The 18140-nt window shown below is 40.2% G+C and overlaps 1 protein-coding gene across 1 annotated transcript in view; it reads left to right on the plus strand.

Moving 5' to 3' along the window:
* The window catches only part of AP1S3 (adaptor related protein complex 1 subunit sigma 3), a 66519-nt gene that overhangs the window by 34463 nt on the left and 13916 nt on the right, over window positions 1–18140 (plus strand). The window contains exons 2-3 of the mRNA XM_046642912.1: window positions 14739–14917; window positions 16741–16849. Coding sequence (XP_046498868.1) covers window positions 14739–14917; window positions 16741–16849 — 288 coding nt within the window. The remainder of the gene's footprint in view (window positions 1–14738; window positions 14918–16740; window positions 16850–18140) is intronic.

Raw genomic sequence — 18140 nt, forward strand, 5'->3', positions numbered from 1 at the left:
TTGGGTCTTCCTGCCCATTTTTATGATTGGCACAGAACCTCTTGGTATTGGATGGGGTAGAGAGAGCTTTAAGAAGTACCTTCTAGTTAAAAAAGATGGTTCAGTATCATATTGACTTTAAAAGTGGGTGAAGCCAGCTTAGTTGGAGCCAGTGTATCTGTCTTTTCTTTCTCTTCAAGGAGGCAATGTTGCAAGGTCATTTAAAGAGTAACCTCTAGAATCAAAGCTCACCCCTGGAACCTTCTAGCTGATTGACCTGGAGCAAGGTACTTAACTTTTTTGGACCCCATTTCCTTATCAATCAAATGGGGGTAGTACTAGTATCTACTTCTTATGGTTTTAATGAAGGTTAAATGAAGTAATGCATGTCAAGTGCCTAGCATTGTCTCTGGTGCAGGTTCAACACGTGTCAACCATTATAATAGGTCTCTGGTGTTAGCATAAGACTTGCCTGGTTATAATTATTTGTGTAAATGGAAAAAAATAAAGAACAGTAGTAATTTAGCTTTACTAGAAAACAAAAAGTGTTTTAAGGTGCCAAGTGCAAAAAGCTTTGGTGCTGGGAGGTCCTTTTAACTCTGCTGCTCACTATACACAACTTACCAACGGCCAGCCCTCAGCTCTCCGGGTCTGCATTTTCTTGTCTGAAAGGAGGAGGTTTGCACCAAATCAGCTCTGTTTCTATTTCTAATATTAACATGTTGTGAGTCCAGAAATGAGTGATTACTTAATTTTAAATACCTCACTGTGGTCGACACTGAATAAATATTTGCTAAGTTGAATGGAATCTGCTAACTTTATCTCTGGAATGTGGATGAATTGGTTTTATGATACTGAATTGTAATGACTTAGAAAACAGTGATGATGATTTTTGAGATGAAAAAGAAGACATAAAATTCAAAGCCAGAGACAAGCTGTATAGCAGGACTGCTGTAACCCAGTACCATAAACTGAGTGGCTTAGACAACAGAGATTCATCATCTGGCAGTTCTGGAGGCTAGAAGTCCAAAATCAAGGTTTCAGCAGGGCTGGTTCCTTCTGGGAACTCTGACTCCGAGAATCCGTTCCTAGCTTCTTGTGCTCTCTCAGCAGTCTGCGGTGTCCCTTGGCTTCTGCTGCATCACCCCAGTCTTTGCCTTCATCTTCACATTGCATTTTCTCTGTGTCCATGACTATGTCCAAATTTCCCTTTTTTATAATGATACCTGTCACATTGGATTAGGGGCCCACCCTACTCTGGTGTGACGTCATCTTAACTGATTACGTCTGCAATGACCAAGGTCACATTCTGAGGTGTTAGAGGTTAGGAACTCAATGTATGAATTTTTGGGTAATGCGTTTCAACTCATAACAGGCTGCAATCCTGTCCTTTCAGTGTAACTACCCAACTATCCAGTCCTTTGTTTCCTTCTTTCCCTACAATTGTGCAATACAGGTGGATGGGTAATAGTTTTATGAGGAATTTTCTTTACAGAGGGATCTTTAAAATTTTATGTAAGTGGCCACTTGCTAATTCTCAGCAGTGAGCCTTTTAACTTGTGGATGACTCATGACTTTTTTCCCATCTCATTCCCTTTTTGCCCTCTCACTGTTCCTCTGATTCTCCTCACCCAATTCACCTGCTGTTCCTTCTTCACTGAGCATTTCCCTTGTTATAAGTAGATAGTTCTGCCACCAGATGGTGTGCAAGGATTGGGAAAAGAACTGAAATACATTGGCCGGCCTGACTGCTTTTCAACATGTTATTTTAGGAAAAAGGTTGACATAATGAGCCAAAAATGAGATTCTGAGATTGTGTGGATTTTACTTCTCCATATAAATGTTGTCTTCCTTTATTTTGGAAACAGGAACCTGAGCTGGAAATCTTGAGGAAAAGAAACTTATAAAATTTGATGGATAAGGTTAATAGGAGACTCTGATCTCAGATTAGATATGACACTATATTAGGCTGAGATGCGGAAGCAAGGTTCTCGGATCAGAGGACCACTTCCTCAAACAGGTAACCTCAGAAACTACAAAAAAAGGGGAAATTTATTGAGCACAACGAAACTGTAGAATAATTTTAGTGAAATAAGGGACCTGAGCTGTCAATGAATTCAGTGGTCTCAAATGAGGCCTGCACCCCAAAAGCAGCTCGCAGACCACAGCCACTTGCAGTGTGCTTTGTGCACCTTGAACAGGGCTTTATCATTATTATTATTAATTGCCAGAATTAAAATAATCCCTATATTTTATATAATCATCCAGATTTCAGGATTCTTTTGGAAAAAATCTAAAATCTGAAGACCTGGCAATACTGGCTGCAGTGTTGTTCTTGGCAGCACCTTACTGTGGCTGAGTTGGTAGCCCTTTAGTTGGAACCTGTGATTTATACTTTGACTCTGTTTCTTCCACCCTCTATCATGTGATGCTGAACCTTTAACCTCATTTAAGGTGTTACCTGCCTCTGCCCAGCCCTTGACAGGTATTTGAATATGTGACACTGCTCTCCTGCTTCATACTTGGAGACAAGAGGCCTGAGAGGGGAGCTGTGGTTTAGTGCCACACCTGCCCCGTAATTCCAACTGCATCATGCTGCTTCCTTGAAGAGAAGCTGGTGGAAAGAGTGAGAGAGATCCACCAGGAGGAGTGGTGCAGTTCAAGCAAAGAGTCAGGGAAGGTGAAAACTAAGGATTAAAACATTAACTGCCATTACTCAATTATAGAAAAAGCATGCACACACATGAGTGAAAAAATAGGGAACTCTAAAGTAAACATTTTACAGGGAACTTGGAGAGAATTAATAAGTACGTAGTCAGCAGACCACTGGTCAACAGTCAAAAGAAAGAAAGGAACTCTAAAGGACTTACCTGCAAGTTTAGATTGTCTCTGGGGTAAGCTGGGGTAAACTCATTATTGAAGCGGTGGAAAGGTGGTTGATGAGACCAGGTGATTGAGGAGACAGGGTAGCAAGTCGGCTAGAGATTGGATGATTTATTATTACCCAAAGAATCGGCAGAATGCCTTTCTGGGTACCTATGAAATGGCTGTCAGAGACTCTTTCCATCAGCGTGGGAACCAGTTAGTGGAAAAGTGATGGAGCAGGAATGGAGTGATTCCAAAGGAGGAAGCCGAGAATCTTTTGCTTGCCTCAGTGAAGATTAATGGGAGCGTAAATGGGTGAGGTAGACTTGTGGATGACTTATTAGCGACAGCAAGCATTTATCGAGAGCTTTCTCTGTGCTGGACTCCGCACTAAGAGGTTGACATGTGTGATATTGCATCCCCCTAACACTACTGAGGTCACTATACTATTGTCGTCCCAATTTGTAGATGAGGAGACTGAGGACCAGAAAGATCAGGTAACTTTTCCAAGTCTACTTAGCTCATAAATGACAGAGCCAGGATTCAAATGCAGACTCTCAAGCTACTTGTTACCAAAGTCTTCCCACTTAACAACCAAGCCACTCTACTGTCCCCCACCCCCTGGCTAAAGGTATGGCTTGGCTTAGTGATAGACGCTCAGCATGCCCTGAGTCAAATTTAGGTTGACCCAGTGGTAAATGCACACAGCATGCTCTGGACCAAATCTGAAACAGTGGTTGAGATACACCATTTGGCTCAATAGCATGTTAACAAGTTTTAAAATTTTAATTCTGGGCATGTAACAAGTTTGCTTCAAAGGGTCACTAAGCTAGAGTACTGGCAGATTGTCAGTGACCCTTCATCCTAAGAACATGTGTAAATGAATTCTGGGAAACAGTAGTCTGGCACGTCTTATTTCCACTCGGGGCATGCTGGTAAAATCTATGATAAGGATAGATCACGGAAAGCTTAAGCACATGACCTTTGTGGGGGGAAGGGGACTTGGCTTGTGGACGAGAAAACTGTATATGTCTGGAGCCCTTTGAGACGGTGAATACGTGAGCTGGTGAATAAGCAGTGCATATCTCTGCTTTCCACTATCCAAAAGCCCCTCTGATAGGAGTTCAGAAAGAAGATGCTTGAGAGGTAGCAGCCCTGGAGGGATGGTCTTGTGGCTTTCAGAGCAGGCTTAGAGGACGGAAATCAGGAATGATTGTTAGAGGACTCATCCCTATGTGCAAATATCAACCGTGGGGCCTTGAAGGAATGAGTGCCCAGACCAGTTGTGTGGAACATTTTTATAATGATCTAGCAGAGAGAATAGAGCCGCTGGTGCTCTTGGTTTGCAGATGCTATTAAGCTCTTCTGGCCAGAGAACTGTTAAACCACTCAGGTTAAGCTGCCAAAAGATCCTGGCACAAAGGACAAGTGCTAGTGGAGTTTGTTGCATCTGGAGAAAAGTAATTCCAGTTGTAAGCTTATGTTGCCCAATAAAACCCTGGGCTTTTTTAGGAAGGTCATCTCAAGAAAACCAATGTGTTCTCCAACTCTTATAGAACAGCCAGTTATCTACTGAGAATATTAATACAGGGCTAGTTGTCATTTCTCAAAATTCAACACTTGCACCAATATTTATTGGGTCCCTGTTATAAGCGAAGAATGGAGTTACATGTGATTCAGGAAGAAACATGCAAAACGATAAGGGAATAAGAAACCAATAGTATGAAAAGAAGCTTAAGAGACGAAACTTCTTTACTCTAAAGGTGAAGGCTGAAGGGGATATGTAATGACTTATTAATACAGGAAGGATAGCACAGAATCAGCAAAAACTTCTGTCAGTCCTCTCTCCTTAAAAATTGTATTAGGAACATTAGAGTTCAGGTCAAATCTTATATGCCTCGAAGTCAAATCAGGACATATACTGAAATGTATTACTCCACCTGGAAACTGGTAAACTAATGGTATTCTTATTCCATGAACTGGTGCAGCTTGAAAAATAAAACTGCGTCATATAAAATCTAATGATAGCTCATAACAGATGTTTAGAACAATTAACGTATTTAAGGATTTTCCTCTGAACTTTTGACTTTAATGCTGGGAGGGAGAAGGGAGAGTAGCATCTCAGAATATTTATTTAATGTCACTGTCAAGTATAGGTACTCCACCATTTCTGATTTATTCTTTTAAACATTCCTTTCTATTTTTTAATCCAAATAATGTATGTACACAGTTTAAAAAATCAAATAGAGTTAGATAATGAAAAACAGCAACCCTTCTCCTTTTCCGAGTTCTTCTCCCAGAGGTAATTACTTTCAATAATTGCAGCCATTTCTTTTGTATTTACCTCTATATTTCTAAATAATGTCCTTATGCTGGTAGCTTTCCATTCATCCTTCTTGTCGTTATCTTCTAACTTCCTGTTATGGTTATTGAGCATTTACTGCTCTTCTGTTCACACACATCCTTTCTCTCCTCTCCTTCTCCCAAAATAGTTTTAAGAACTATTATTATAATTTCTTTTTTGCATCATTTCTTTTCTTTTCCTGGAGTCTGTAAATCTTTTTCCACTTTCCTGGTCTTCTATGTATCTATCGCTGTTTTTTCCCCAGTGTGCTAGCAGATCTTTCAAATGGCTATCAATATTTTTTCCAACTATACAAAGAAATGAAATGACCTATAAATTCTATTCCTCCCTCCCTCTTCTCCAGCCCCCTCCACTTCCATCTGGAATGGGTGCTTTCTTGGTCTGGTGTACGGCTGTCACTCTGGCCTGTCACCACCATATTGCTTTGGGTTCCCTGGAATCTCTTAGGCTACTCTCTTTATCTTGAGTGTTCTGAAGTTTCATGCTAATGTGCCTTAAAAATTCTTTGTGCTGGGCGCTTGATGACCCTTTCTCATCTGAAATCTCATCTCATTAGGCCTGGGGAATTTTTTTGAATTAGTTCTTTGAGATTTTCTTCCTTTCCATGATCTCTGTTTTATCTTTCTGAATATTGCATTTTCTGTATTGACCCCCTAATGGTTTTATCTTTTCCTCTAATTGTCCATCTGTTTTTTTGTTTTGTTCCAATTTCTTGGTGACTCCTTTAACTTTATTTTAGTTATCATACTTTGTAATTCTTGAGAGCTTTGTTTTCATTTTATTGATATAGGAACTCCGTCTTCTTTTAACTCATATTTGTGTGTGTGTGTGTGTGTGTGTGCGGGTGAGCGTGTGACATTTTATTCTGTTCCATGCTTTCTTACTGTAGCCAGTGGTTTATTTATTTATTTATTCTTTGCTTTTTGGTGAGGAGGTTTGGCCCTGAGCTAACATCTATTGCCAATCTTCTGCTTTTTTCCTCCCCAAATCCCCCAAACATGGTTGTATATCCAAGTTGTGGGTTATTCTAGTTCTTCTATGTGGGACACCACCACAGCATGGCTTGATGAGTGGTGTGTAGGTCCATGCCCAGGATCCGAACCAGCAAACCGCGGGCCACTGAAGCGGAGTGTGTGAACTTAACCACTCGGCCATGGGCCCGGCCCTAGTTTACTTTTTTAAAAATTTGTTCTTTTCAGTCTCTTTCTTTCGTGTTAGAGACTGTCCTAAAATGTCTGGTGATCCTTGGCCTCTGCTCATATTTGAAAGTGGGGTGCTCCCATGCTAATAGGCAGTTCTGAGGGCTTAGTCAGGTGGCTGGGAAGGCTTCATTGTTAGTACCTAGAGGTCTTTTCTCTGCCATATAGTGTCTCCAGGAAAGAATCATTCAGTCTTCTGATGGAAGAGATGCGTTTTTTTTGGTGCAACAAAGCTGGTGATAGAGGCTCAGGAACACTTCCCTCTTAGATGAAGCTATATGGGTTTGTAGGCTCCGAATTAGGTTTAAGATCCAGGAGGGTTGCAAGTGTCTATAAATATTTCCTCTTAAGGGCATTGATTGTCTAAGTCCTCTGAGAGGCAATGTAAGTCTTAGGTATAAAAGAAGTATAGCATTGCACAAATTTGAGCTTCCCAGGTTCGGGAAGGCCTTGCCTCATGTGAATAGCATCAACAATTGCTGCTTGCTACCCATCACTGACTCTGGAAGCCAAAGGAAGCTGTCCTAAGAGATGTTCCAGCTACATGGCCTCCGTTAAATTTCTGTATCCTTGAATAAAGCAACTGGGACCTTACTGTGGGGTATGTGTGTGTGTGGGTGTGTGCATGTGTGTGCGTGTGTGCGTGCGTGTGTGCATGTGTGCATGTGTGTGTTCTTTCTTAGCTGTAGTCCTTGGAAATGCTGCAGGTAGCCAATGCCTACTACTCTGTAGGTGGACCGTTAGCCAGTCTCCCTGTTTTCAGAACCGTGTTTATCTGCTGTCTTCTGGGGTTATGGCACCCCCAAGTGTCACTCTCAGGCATTCTCTGGGGACAGTTGGCTGGTTTCTTTTCAGAATCACCTCTTAAGTTATACCTTCCGCTACTTTGCTAAGTCACTTATCACTCTTCTCTCTCCTTCCATCTTCCAAAGATTTGTTGAAATCTCTTCCTTGCTATCATCTCCTCTGACATTCCCTTAGTCTTTAGGGTCCAACACAATTTTGAAAATTCTACTACTGTCATTTTAGTGGCCTTTTAGGACGTAAAGGCCCGTGGTTAACTCACTGTGTTTACCTTGCTATTTCTTTTGACTCTTTATCACAATTATAAAATTCTTCAAGGTAAAGAACCAGGTCTTGTATTTGTATGTTTTATAGTGCAAAGAGTAGGCACTCAGTAAATATGGGTTGAATGAATAAATGATCTGTGCTTGAAGGTCTCTCTGAAATATAGTTATTTTAGCTGCCGATGTGATTATTTCTTCTGATATTGTCTCAAGTTGATCTTGCAATGAGGGGAGAGTATTGACTGCCAGGTGGAGGCGTTTCAAATTGACACCCATGACCGAGTGAGGCATACCCCTCTGTTTCACTTGCTTATTTAATTTGTCGCATTAAGAAAAAGAAGTTTGTGTTCATTCCTGCTTCAGAGGGGGCATCTTACCCGGCCCTTTTTGAAGGTCAGCTCTCTGTTTACAAAGCCATAGTTTGATATGCCCAAAGGTCCACTCCAAATAGTTGGTTCCCACACTTAGGAAAAAATTATTTCTAATGTATTAGTATTCTTCCTGGGACCCAACATTCTCCAAGAGTTTAAATATGAACACTAACTAAAAAGCTGTTTTTCTGTTAACATTTCCTTACTGACTCGCCTCGTGTTGAAATATTTTTTCCTGATTTTTCATCTCGTTGTGGATGACCTCTTCACTAGGGTTAGTGTCTATGTCATTGTCCCCTCCATCTTCCTCCTCCTCCTCCTCCTCCTTTTAGCCACACCCAATAGCAAGAAATGCATTTTACACCTCTACCCAGTAGAAGTCTGTGCAAATGGAACAGAAGTTTCTTGAAACACACACCCTCAATATATGTGATTGCTCTGATATGTTCTGTTCTGCTCTATTTCATTAAAAATATGCCAGCTGTGATCCACCAAATTTGTCACTTAACCCACTGGATTGCAGCCTGCTGTTGCGAAAACAATGCTCTCGTTAGTGTGAATAAAGCCTGAGCTACAGGTCTGTGCTTCCTCGCTCATTTACTTTCTTCATTTCCTTGGCAGAATTAAATAACATTGTTTTGAAATTAGAGAAAAATAACTACTAGGGCTCCTCCATCTTAACACGGCAACAATGATCATTTTTATATATTCCTTGTCTACCCTCTCTGTCCTCATTCTTACGTCACTGGCCTCATGGTCATAGGACCAGCAGACGGGCTGTGCACTCAGTTTGTCTGGTTACACAGTCCTACGGGGTCTCCTGATTGGTGGGCAGTCTCCTTCAGGTATTGTTTTATTTGTGAAAGAACTTTGACATTTACTTAGTATTTGGTTCTCAGATAGAATGCTGACTGATTTTTATTGAACTCACGAATACTCTTTTCATTAAGCATTTTTCTAATTATAAAATTATGCATATGAATTCTGGAAAATGCAAGCAAGTGCAAAGAAGAAAATAACATTTATAATTCCACTATTCAAAGGTAAATACTGTTATCAATTTAGTGTGTTTCCTTTGTATAATTTCTATGCAACTATAGTTTTACTTTGTAGCTATAATATTCCATGACTATTTTATAGTCTGTTTCATTTTAACTTAACCTTATACCATAAGCATTTTCACTTCACTGAAGTCATTTAACAAATACCACTTAAAAATTTCTCTTTTATTGGCAATTTAGGTAGTTTTTCCAGTTTTATTCATTTTTTTGTGTGTTACTATAAAGAAGTACGGTTAACATCGAATGGCTAAATATTTCTCCTTAAGATAGATATTAAAAGTAGACTTACTGGGTCAAAAGGTATGGGCACCTTTGGACTCTTGACACTGACTGCTGAGTTACTTTTCTGAAAGGTTGGGATTCTAGAGAGGGCCATTGTTTTGTAAAGATGAGAGAGGTTTAGAGTTATTCAGCCTCTACATGTAAGAAGTCCTAGAAGAGAGGGGCAGAAATTGACAGTGTTGGAATGACAAAGCTACATTCCCAAAGAGATAGGTGAGGGTTGAAAGCCAAAGTAGAAGATGATGTGGTGTTTCCTGACATAGGAAGAAAATAAGTTGGCTGGGCATGGGTATGACCAAGTTTGTGCGTATGGGTGTACACATGTGGGAGGAGCGGGGGAAATCCAGCAGAATGCTTTTTATCCTCTTGGCTTTTATCTTCTTCTCAGAGTTAGGGAGTGAGGATGGAGATAGGGAGTATGAGGGGCATGGTAGAGACTTGGAATAACCCATGTGGGGAATGGAGGGGGGAGTTGCTTAGCAACCCTTTACATGAAGAGGGACATGGAAAGTTTCCAGGTTACACTGGAGATTGGGCAGAGGTGGACCATCATACATTCAAGCTAATTCTAATGTGTAAACTCCTCTGTGATTTTTCCCAGGGGTGCCTGATGCCTCAGTATAGAAGCAATGATGAGAGCGCATGGGCTGATTTGGGTTAGGAATTTGCGGGGTGGCTGTAGAGGCTGGAAAAAATGCTAGGGAGGTGAGGACCCTAGCAATAGGGTTGTTTAAGTGATGTATTGTGGGATCTGGGCCACCAGAGGAAGGGCTTGTCAGGTTGATGGTACTGGAGGAAAGGAACAAATTCTGTGTATTTTTATTTACAGCTCAGATCATGAAATATAAGCTAAAGAGGTGGTGTTCATGGTGTAACAGTGTTGGGGAGAGGAAGAGGTTCCTGGATACCTCTCTTCTTGGAAGCAGGTTATGGGTCCTCTACATGCTTCAGGTCAGGAGCAGGGAGATTTGCAAACATTAAGAACCAAAGCTGCTATTGGAAGCCCTCACTGTCTTCAACTAGAAGGCAGATGCTATCACTGATTCAGAGCCGTGGACAAAACAGATTGGTCCTAGTCTCCTTTTTGCTTCCTTCAAAGGCCTGGTTGTGCCTCCCTGGACATGCTTCAGAAATAGATGATTACGAAAACACCCAGACTGATTTGCATTATGGGTCAAAGTGAGAATTTGGGGTGGTGCCCAAGTAGGTCAAGGATTGTTCTAGCGGACACTCTGAAGACAAGGAACACTTGGACTAATCTGACATGCTGGGTTTGAGGGATCCTCTGTGACAGAACCACGCCCCTCAAAAGGGCTGCTGATGGAAGGGCCTCCTTCTGGGACAGGGATGGGAGACCTTGGTGAAGCTAGTTGCCTGCCTGAGGCCGGAGCACTGGGCCAGATATAAGAAGTCACCCCTGCTCAACACCCTCCTTTGTATTTTATGGTTCTTTACGGTGATGTTTCCCAGAACAGTATTACCAGTCAGTCTGTCCATCACGTCTTTCATCTCAGCAATATTACAGAAAGAGAATGACCGAGTGTTGTTTTCTGAAGTTAGATGAAGTTTGTTTAAGACGTCAGCTTGAATTTAACTTGGCTCTTTTTAAATATTGAAAAAACACTTCCGATTGCCTTTTTTCCTACTCTCAAGCGAATGCTAATCAAAACTGTTATTTGATTAACCTCTTGAAACACTTTATGCAAATATGCCTTGAATGACTAAACTGATAAATTGGATAAAATTAATTGCTGGAGGTGATGAACTCTTGTGAATCGTTACAATTCCTTCCGCTGGTTCTCAAGCCACACTCTTAACTCTGGAGACGTCACAGGCACCAGACACCACAACACAAGCTCTGGTTCCTGCTCAGAGCAGAACTTGAGAGGACCAAATCTTTCAGCACTGTCTTAGGCTATGCAGTTATGGGATAACCTAAAACCTATTTGTTGCTTCTTTTTAATTTGGAAAGCATTTTTCTGTTTTATACGGGCTTTATTGAAGTGTGTATTATGTTTCTGATCATCCTTTCTCTTTGAATTCGTTGTTGGAATGAAAAATTGCTCTTTGTTGATTGTTCCACACTGTTGATCCTTATTTAAGAAGGCAGGTCCTTGGTCTTGAGAGAAGGTTGCAACAGAGAAGGACTAGAAAGGAATCCACAATTAAACCAGCAATAGTTGCAGCCCCTCACTTTGGACATTGATCTGAGCACCCGAAATTAAAAGTAACATTTAACCTATGAAGAAATCCCAGAGGAATTGCAATGATAATTTTGAGAGCTCAAAAATAGAACCAATGAAGACACGAAACCAGGGTCATTTCTTCTGGAAGGAAAGGTCTCCGGCTAGACTTAAAGGCCGTCTTCAAACATGTGAAGTTAGTTCCTCCAAGGATAGTGAAATATTATCTGTTTATATACTCTGTGAATAAAATCAAGGAAAATTCGATTAAGTTATAGTAGAGGAGATTTAGATTAGATGGGAAGAAGAAAATTTTCTGACAGGAAATGCAAAGGGAACACCAAGAAAATGTCTGCATTTCATTTTTCTAGTAAAGAAATCTGACCATTCATTAGACATTGGATTGAATAGTCTTATCTACTGTGATGATCTCAAGCTGAGCTTTATTCTCAAGATCCTGAGGTTTTATGTTTCTATCACCATTTGATTTATACCTTTAGAATGTTACTTTTATGATTATCTGTTCTTGGAAGCAAAAATAGCTCTCAATATGATTCTTAGAAAACAGTAAGTGTGTTCCATTATTGAATTATCTGTGCCTGTGCTGATAGTGAAATGGGTATTTAAGAAAATGCTGTGTTCTAAACACATATTTACAATTCCACACTGAGAGTGATTTTTCTTAAAGTTGCTAGATGAGCTGGGCTTTTAAACTTGCTTTCTCTTCACTTGCAATGTCTTGGACCTCAATTCCTTGTCATAACAGATGTTTCCTTTCGAAGACAGAGTATAGCTTATTAAGAACACTTTAAATTCTAGAGGCTGGGGGTAGAGAAAGCTCTGAAGAAAGAGCCTGGTTTCTTTTGGCCCCAGATAGCGCCACCTAGTGAGTTTTTATGACTCATGCTGTGACATTCAGAGCCAAACCTCAGTAAAAGGGGTTGAATATTCTATTTGTAAAGTCTTTTTAAAATTTAATTATTTGTTTCCCAGTATATATTGTTCCCTCCATGACACAATTAACCCCAACAATGAATTTTATTTTTCAAAAAACAAAACAAAAACCCAACAAAATCAATTATGATTCTAAATGTCAACTTCTCATGCTATGGACTGAGAAAACTTAATCTCTCATAAAAGAAAGGTCAGACCATCTGACAACTCGTGAAAAGCAAGTCTACCACTCCTCTAAGATACCAAGGTAAACTTATGCATGTTACTATGTCTTCTACTCATTTAAAGCTTTTAAAATTCATTGAAATATGAACATTCATTTCAAATACACATTTTAAAACTTAATTGAAAAATAAAGTCAGATTGCTTCCCAGTGTAGCCAACATACTATCTAAATTGTTAAAAATCCATTGTGATGCCAAAGACAATTGTAACTTGAGATGGTTGATTCTAAAGCTCTCAGCCAAGTAATCCACAAAGTGGAGTAAAGAGCTCACATTTAAAACTTAGTTTGATCTTTGACAAAGGTGGCAAGAACACACAATGGGGAAAGGACGGTCATTTCAGTAAATGTTGCTGGGAAGACTGGTTTCCACGTGCAGAAGAATGAAATTGGACCCTGATCTCACTCTATATGCGAAAACCAATTCAAAACGGATTTAAGACTTAAATGTAGGACCTAAAACTGTAAAACTACTGGAAGAAAACACAGGGAAAAAGCTTCTTGACATTGGTCTTTGCAGTGATATCTTGGATACGATCCCAAAAGTGTGGGCAGGAAAGCACAAATAGACAAATGGTATTGCATCGAACTGAAAAAATTCTGCACAGCAAAGGAAACAATCAACAGAGCAAAGAGACAACATATGGAATGGAAGAAAATATTTGCAAACTATAAATCTGTTAAACAGTTAATATCCAAAATATTCAAGGCACTCAAATCAATAGCAAGAAAACAAATAACTTGATTTAAAAATGGGCAAAGGCTCTGAATTGACATTTCTCCAAAGAAGATATACAGATGGCCAACAGGTACATGAAAAGGTGTCCAGCATCACTAATCATCAGGGAAATGCAAATCAAAACCACAATGGGATATCACCTCACATCTGTTAGAATGCCTATTATCAAAAAGACAAAAGATAACAAGTATTGGTGAGGATGTAGAGAAAAAGGAACCCTTGGACATTGTGGGTGGGAATGTAAATTGGTACAACCCTTATGGAAAACAGCATTGAGGGTCCTCAAAGAATTAAAATTAGAATGACCATATGATCCAGCAATCTCACTTCTGGGTATATTTCCAAAGGAAATGAAATCAGTATCTTGAAGAGATATCTGCACCCCTATGTTCATTGCAGCATTATTCACAATAGCCAATATATGGGATCAATCTAAGTGTCCATCAACAGAAGAATGGATAAAGAAAATGTGGTATATATATACACAATGTAATATTATTCAACCATAAAAAAGAAGGAAATCCTGTCATTTGCGATATCACCGATGAATCTGGGAGACATCATGCTAAATGAAATAAGCCAGGCACAGAAGGACAAATACTGCGTGATCTCACTTATATGTGAAATCTAAAAAAGCCAAACTCATAGAAGCAGAGAGTAGGATGGTTACTAGGAGCAGAGAGGTAGGGAAAAGGGGGGATGTTGGTCAAAGGGTACAAAGTTGCAGTTATAAGATAGATAAGTCTAGAGATCTAATATGCAGCATCATGACAATGGTTAATAATACTGTATTGAGTACTGGAAATTTGCTAAGAGTATATTTCTGGTGTCATCACACACAAAAATGGTAATTGTGTGAGGAAATGATTATGTTAATTAGCTTAACTGCAGTAATCACTTCACTATGTATAGGTATATCAAATCATCGTGTTGGACACCTTAAACATATACAATTTTTATTTTAAAAAGAATATGATCCCTTTCTCACTGTCTCATTCTTTCCCCTTGCTTCATCCTCATCTTCTTCCCTTCTCTCCTTTATTTCTCTATTATCATTCTGTTTCTATACGATATGGAAGTGGCATGTAATTTTTTTAAAGTAAATTCTTCCCATGTTTTAAACTTTTTTTGGCTTATGAAGGAAGAATTTGAGTTTTCTCGAAAGAGTTTTATACTTCCTTGATCTATTTTTCTCCCAATAATGAATGTAAAAGGAATTAAAGAACTTGTCTTTCCCCTATAATATAAATAAGCTATGTTTACTATGTACACATTTCTTTGTTCTCTGATGGGTTAAATGTAATTTGTTAAATGAGATAGTTTTCAGGCTGGTATTATTTCATCTGTTCAGAATTATAATCTTTTGTAAACCCTGCCATTGAATTTCAGTGTCTACAGAGAATGATTTGGTTGACCAAATTCTGCTTTTGCTGTCCTTTATTTGTTCTAGATACATTTCATATTGCTCTTCAGTCGACAAGGGAAATTACGGCTGCAGAAATGGTACACTACTCTCCCTGACAAAGAAAGGAAAAAGATCACCCGGGAAATTGTACAGATCATTCTCTCTCGTGGCCAGAGGACAAGCAGTTTTATTGACTGGAAGGAGCTAAAACTTGTTTATAAAAGGTGTGAGTAACTTTATGAGAACTGGGTTTCTCATTATTGCTTTGGTTTGTTGAATCCTGAATGTTTTAGATTGCGACACCAATTCCATCATTTACTGAAAGCTTGGAAGGCTGGAACCCAAATATTTGTAGCAATAGACTAACTAGAAAAGAGCCATCATTTGTTGAAAGGCCTTCCACGTGCCAGGATGGATTCTAGGTGCTTAGTCCACGTGTTGCTGATGCACACATGCATTCAAGAAATGTCTTATGAGTACCTATTAAATTCCCAGCACTGTTGGCTTCAGTAGTGAACAAGACCCAGAACATTCCTGTTCTCATGGAGCTTACTCATTGGTTAAGTAAACAAAACATTTTCAGTGAGTAACAAATGCTCGCAAAAAATGCAGGATAATGTGATAGAGAGATAGGGAGCTCTTATTATAGCTGTTATTACTCATATTTGCCGATGAGCAAACTGAAGCTGCAGGGGGTTTAAGTAATTAGTCCCCCATCACAGTAACTGAGTGGTAATTAGCAGAGCCAGGATTCAAATCCAGATCTTTCTGGCTTTAAAGCCTATGTATTGTCTCTTTACTGCACTAACTTGCCATGGCAGGACAATACTGGAAAGGAACCTCATTTTCTAGATGAGGAAATGGAGGCCCCAAGAGGTAAAGTAATTTTGCCAATAAAGGCCCAGATAATTGATGCCCAAGCCAACACCAGAACACAGCTGACCTGACCCTCCATCCAATGTCCTACGGCAACCTCTAGAAGAAAAATGCACCTTAGAAAGGCTCTTGTAAGGAGTGTTTATAAAAGCTGAAGGAGAAATGTGGAGGTAACCTCTGCAGACTACATTTGATGGATTAAATTACCGGGAAGTGCCTGGGAAAAGCTCCTTCTGTTGAGTCTAAAGTCAAACCTTCAGTACTAGCATCCTGATAGATGTCAGCGAGGGCCCTTTATAATAAGCATCCCAGGGATGGAGAGGCAAAGTCCCAGAAAGTACTTGCCAGCAAGAAATTCCTCACTACTCCCTGCGGGCTGGTTTCTGAAACTTTGGGTTCATTTGTCATTTAAACCATTGTATAAAAAATAGGCTTCAGCAGTTCTCTCAATGGATATTTACAGGTACTGGGTACACAACTGTGAACCAGGCAGACTCAGTACCGGCCTATGGGAAGCCACTGATCTAGTGGAGGAGAGACAGGCTGTGAAATGGCAACAAAGAGCACTAGATGCTATGGTGGGGGAGGTCCAGGGCTGCATGGAAGGGACATCCAATCCTCTCAGAGAGGATAGAGATTTCCTGGTGGAAATGAGATCCAAGCTCAGAGCTACAGGAGAAATGGGAGTTAGCCACACGAATGAGGATGGGGAAGGGTATGTCAGGCAGAAGAAACACACAGGGGAGGGGAGGACTTGACAAAGCTGAGGACGGGAGACGTGTCCAGAATGACCACAGTACAGTCTGAAGTGAGAGGGTGGGCACCGGGGAGCCCAGAGACCCCTGGTCAACAGTTTGGAGCTTAGAAAAGACAGTTTGAAAGCTGGGGAGGGGAAGAATCAAAGGACCCTGTCCCCTGATCATAGCTCTTCAAGGCAAGTTTTCTTTAGACCTGTCACGTAATTAACAGAAATATTCCAATCACCACCATATTGTTCTATATTCTATTTTACCTTTTGAGAGGACTTGGATGTGATGAGTAAAGATTTCATTCTTGGGCTTGGACGGAGAGCCTCTCTGGAGGGGAGGAGGTAACTTTGCATATTCATTGGGGAGAAACTTCATGTTGTTTAATGTGTCCTTGTGCTTTACTTTATTTTTTTCTTTTCAAGGTATGCTAGTTTATATTTTTGCTGTGCAGTAGAAAATCAGGACAATGAGCTCTTGACACTTGAGATTGTGCATCGTTATGTGGAGTTGCTGGACAAATACTTTGGAAATGTAAGTGTTGTGCTGGTCTGTTAGAATTAGTCCGTTTCCATCTCACCTCTTCGCTTCTCTTTCATCACATTCCTTTTCTCTCTCAAGTCTAAGATATGAATTACATTCGTGCCAAGGATCAGCATACAAGGTGTTTCCAAATGAAAGATCCAAAGCTTTCAGGAGGCACATGATGTCTCTATCTTCAGACCACAACCACACTAGAGACCTTCTTTCAATAAACCAGAATTTAATTGTGAAGGATTCCTTGATATTTTGTCCCTTCTTCTTCATTGGCTTTGTCATCTCTCTTCTGTTTTGACTTTTTAATCCCCTCTCTCACTTCTTTTACTAAGCTACAAATATTTTTTAATATTATTTCTACTTAAGAAAAAACACCAAACAAATAAACAACCAAAACCAAAATCTTCCTTCTTCCCATTGCTATTCCATCTCCATGCATTTACTGCCAAGTAATAGACTACATGGTATCCCCAATCCTCAGAACTCATTCACTCCACAGAAGTTTACAGCTTGGCTTCCATCTTTACTGCTCCAAGGAAATCGTAAAGTTACCACTGGCCCCTTGCTAATGGTTGACAATAGTGATGCTGCTCAAATCTTCACCTCCCTTAGACACTTTGCAGCACTGGATCCTTGCGCTTCACAACTCTTCTTTAAATTCGCTCCTTGTTTTTCCATGACACTGAGTCCTGCTGATTCTGGTCTTTGGTTTCTGGAAGACCCCTCCTTGGTTCCTTCACCTGAGCTCCCTTCCTCTGCTGCCCTCTAAATGCCTCAGGCTCTTCTGACTCCCCTTGTGTGTCTGTGTGACTTTCTCTCTTGGAAATCCATTTCCAGATGACTCTTCGTCACTTTCTTGATGATGATCTTCACTGGGCTTCTCACAGTCGTCTCAGGATAATGTGACAAGAGCCAAACTCATCATCTTCTGAAAACCTGTTCTGTCTTGTGTTTGAATTTATTGTGTCCCAGGATCCTTCACTGCAAAAGGGCGCTGTTTCTTTCTTCTTTCCCCACCTTTTACTAAAATCTGCCCCTGTCTATTCAAATTGGACTAAAATTCATCTTACTCCACTCACATGAGTGTAGGTTTACTTGGGATGCAGTTTTGCTTTACTTTTAAACCTTGTCTCTGGCCCTTTTTGCCCCTGGGCCTCATCTCTGCTTCCCTTCCCTGGCCTCTTAGGTACCATCTTCCTTACAAAGCACAGATCCAGGGAGACATTCCTTCTTGGTCACTTTCCATTGCCTATAATGAATAAAATTCAAGCTTCTTAGCCTGGCTTCT

The sequence above is a fragment of the Equus quagga genome, chromosome 17 (assembly GCF_021613505.1).
Source record: "Equus quagga isolate Etosha38 chromosome 17, UCLA_HA_Equagga_1.0, whole genome shotgun sequence".
NCBI classification, from domain to species: domain Eukaryota; kingdom Metazoa; phylum Chordata; class Mammalia; order Perissodactyla; family Equidae; genus Equus; species Equus quagga.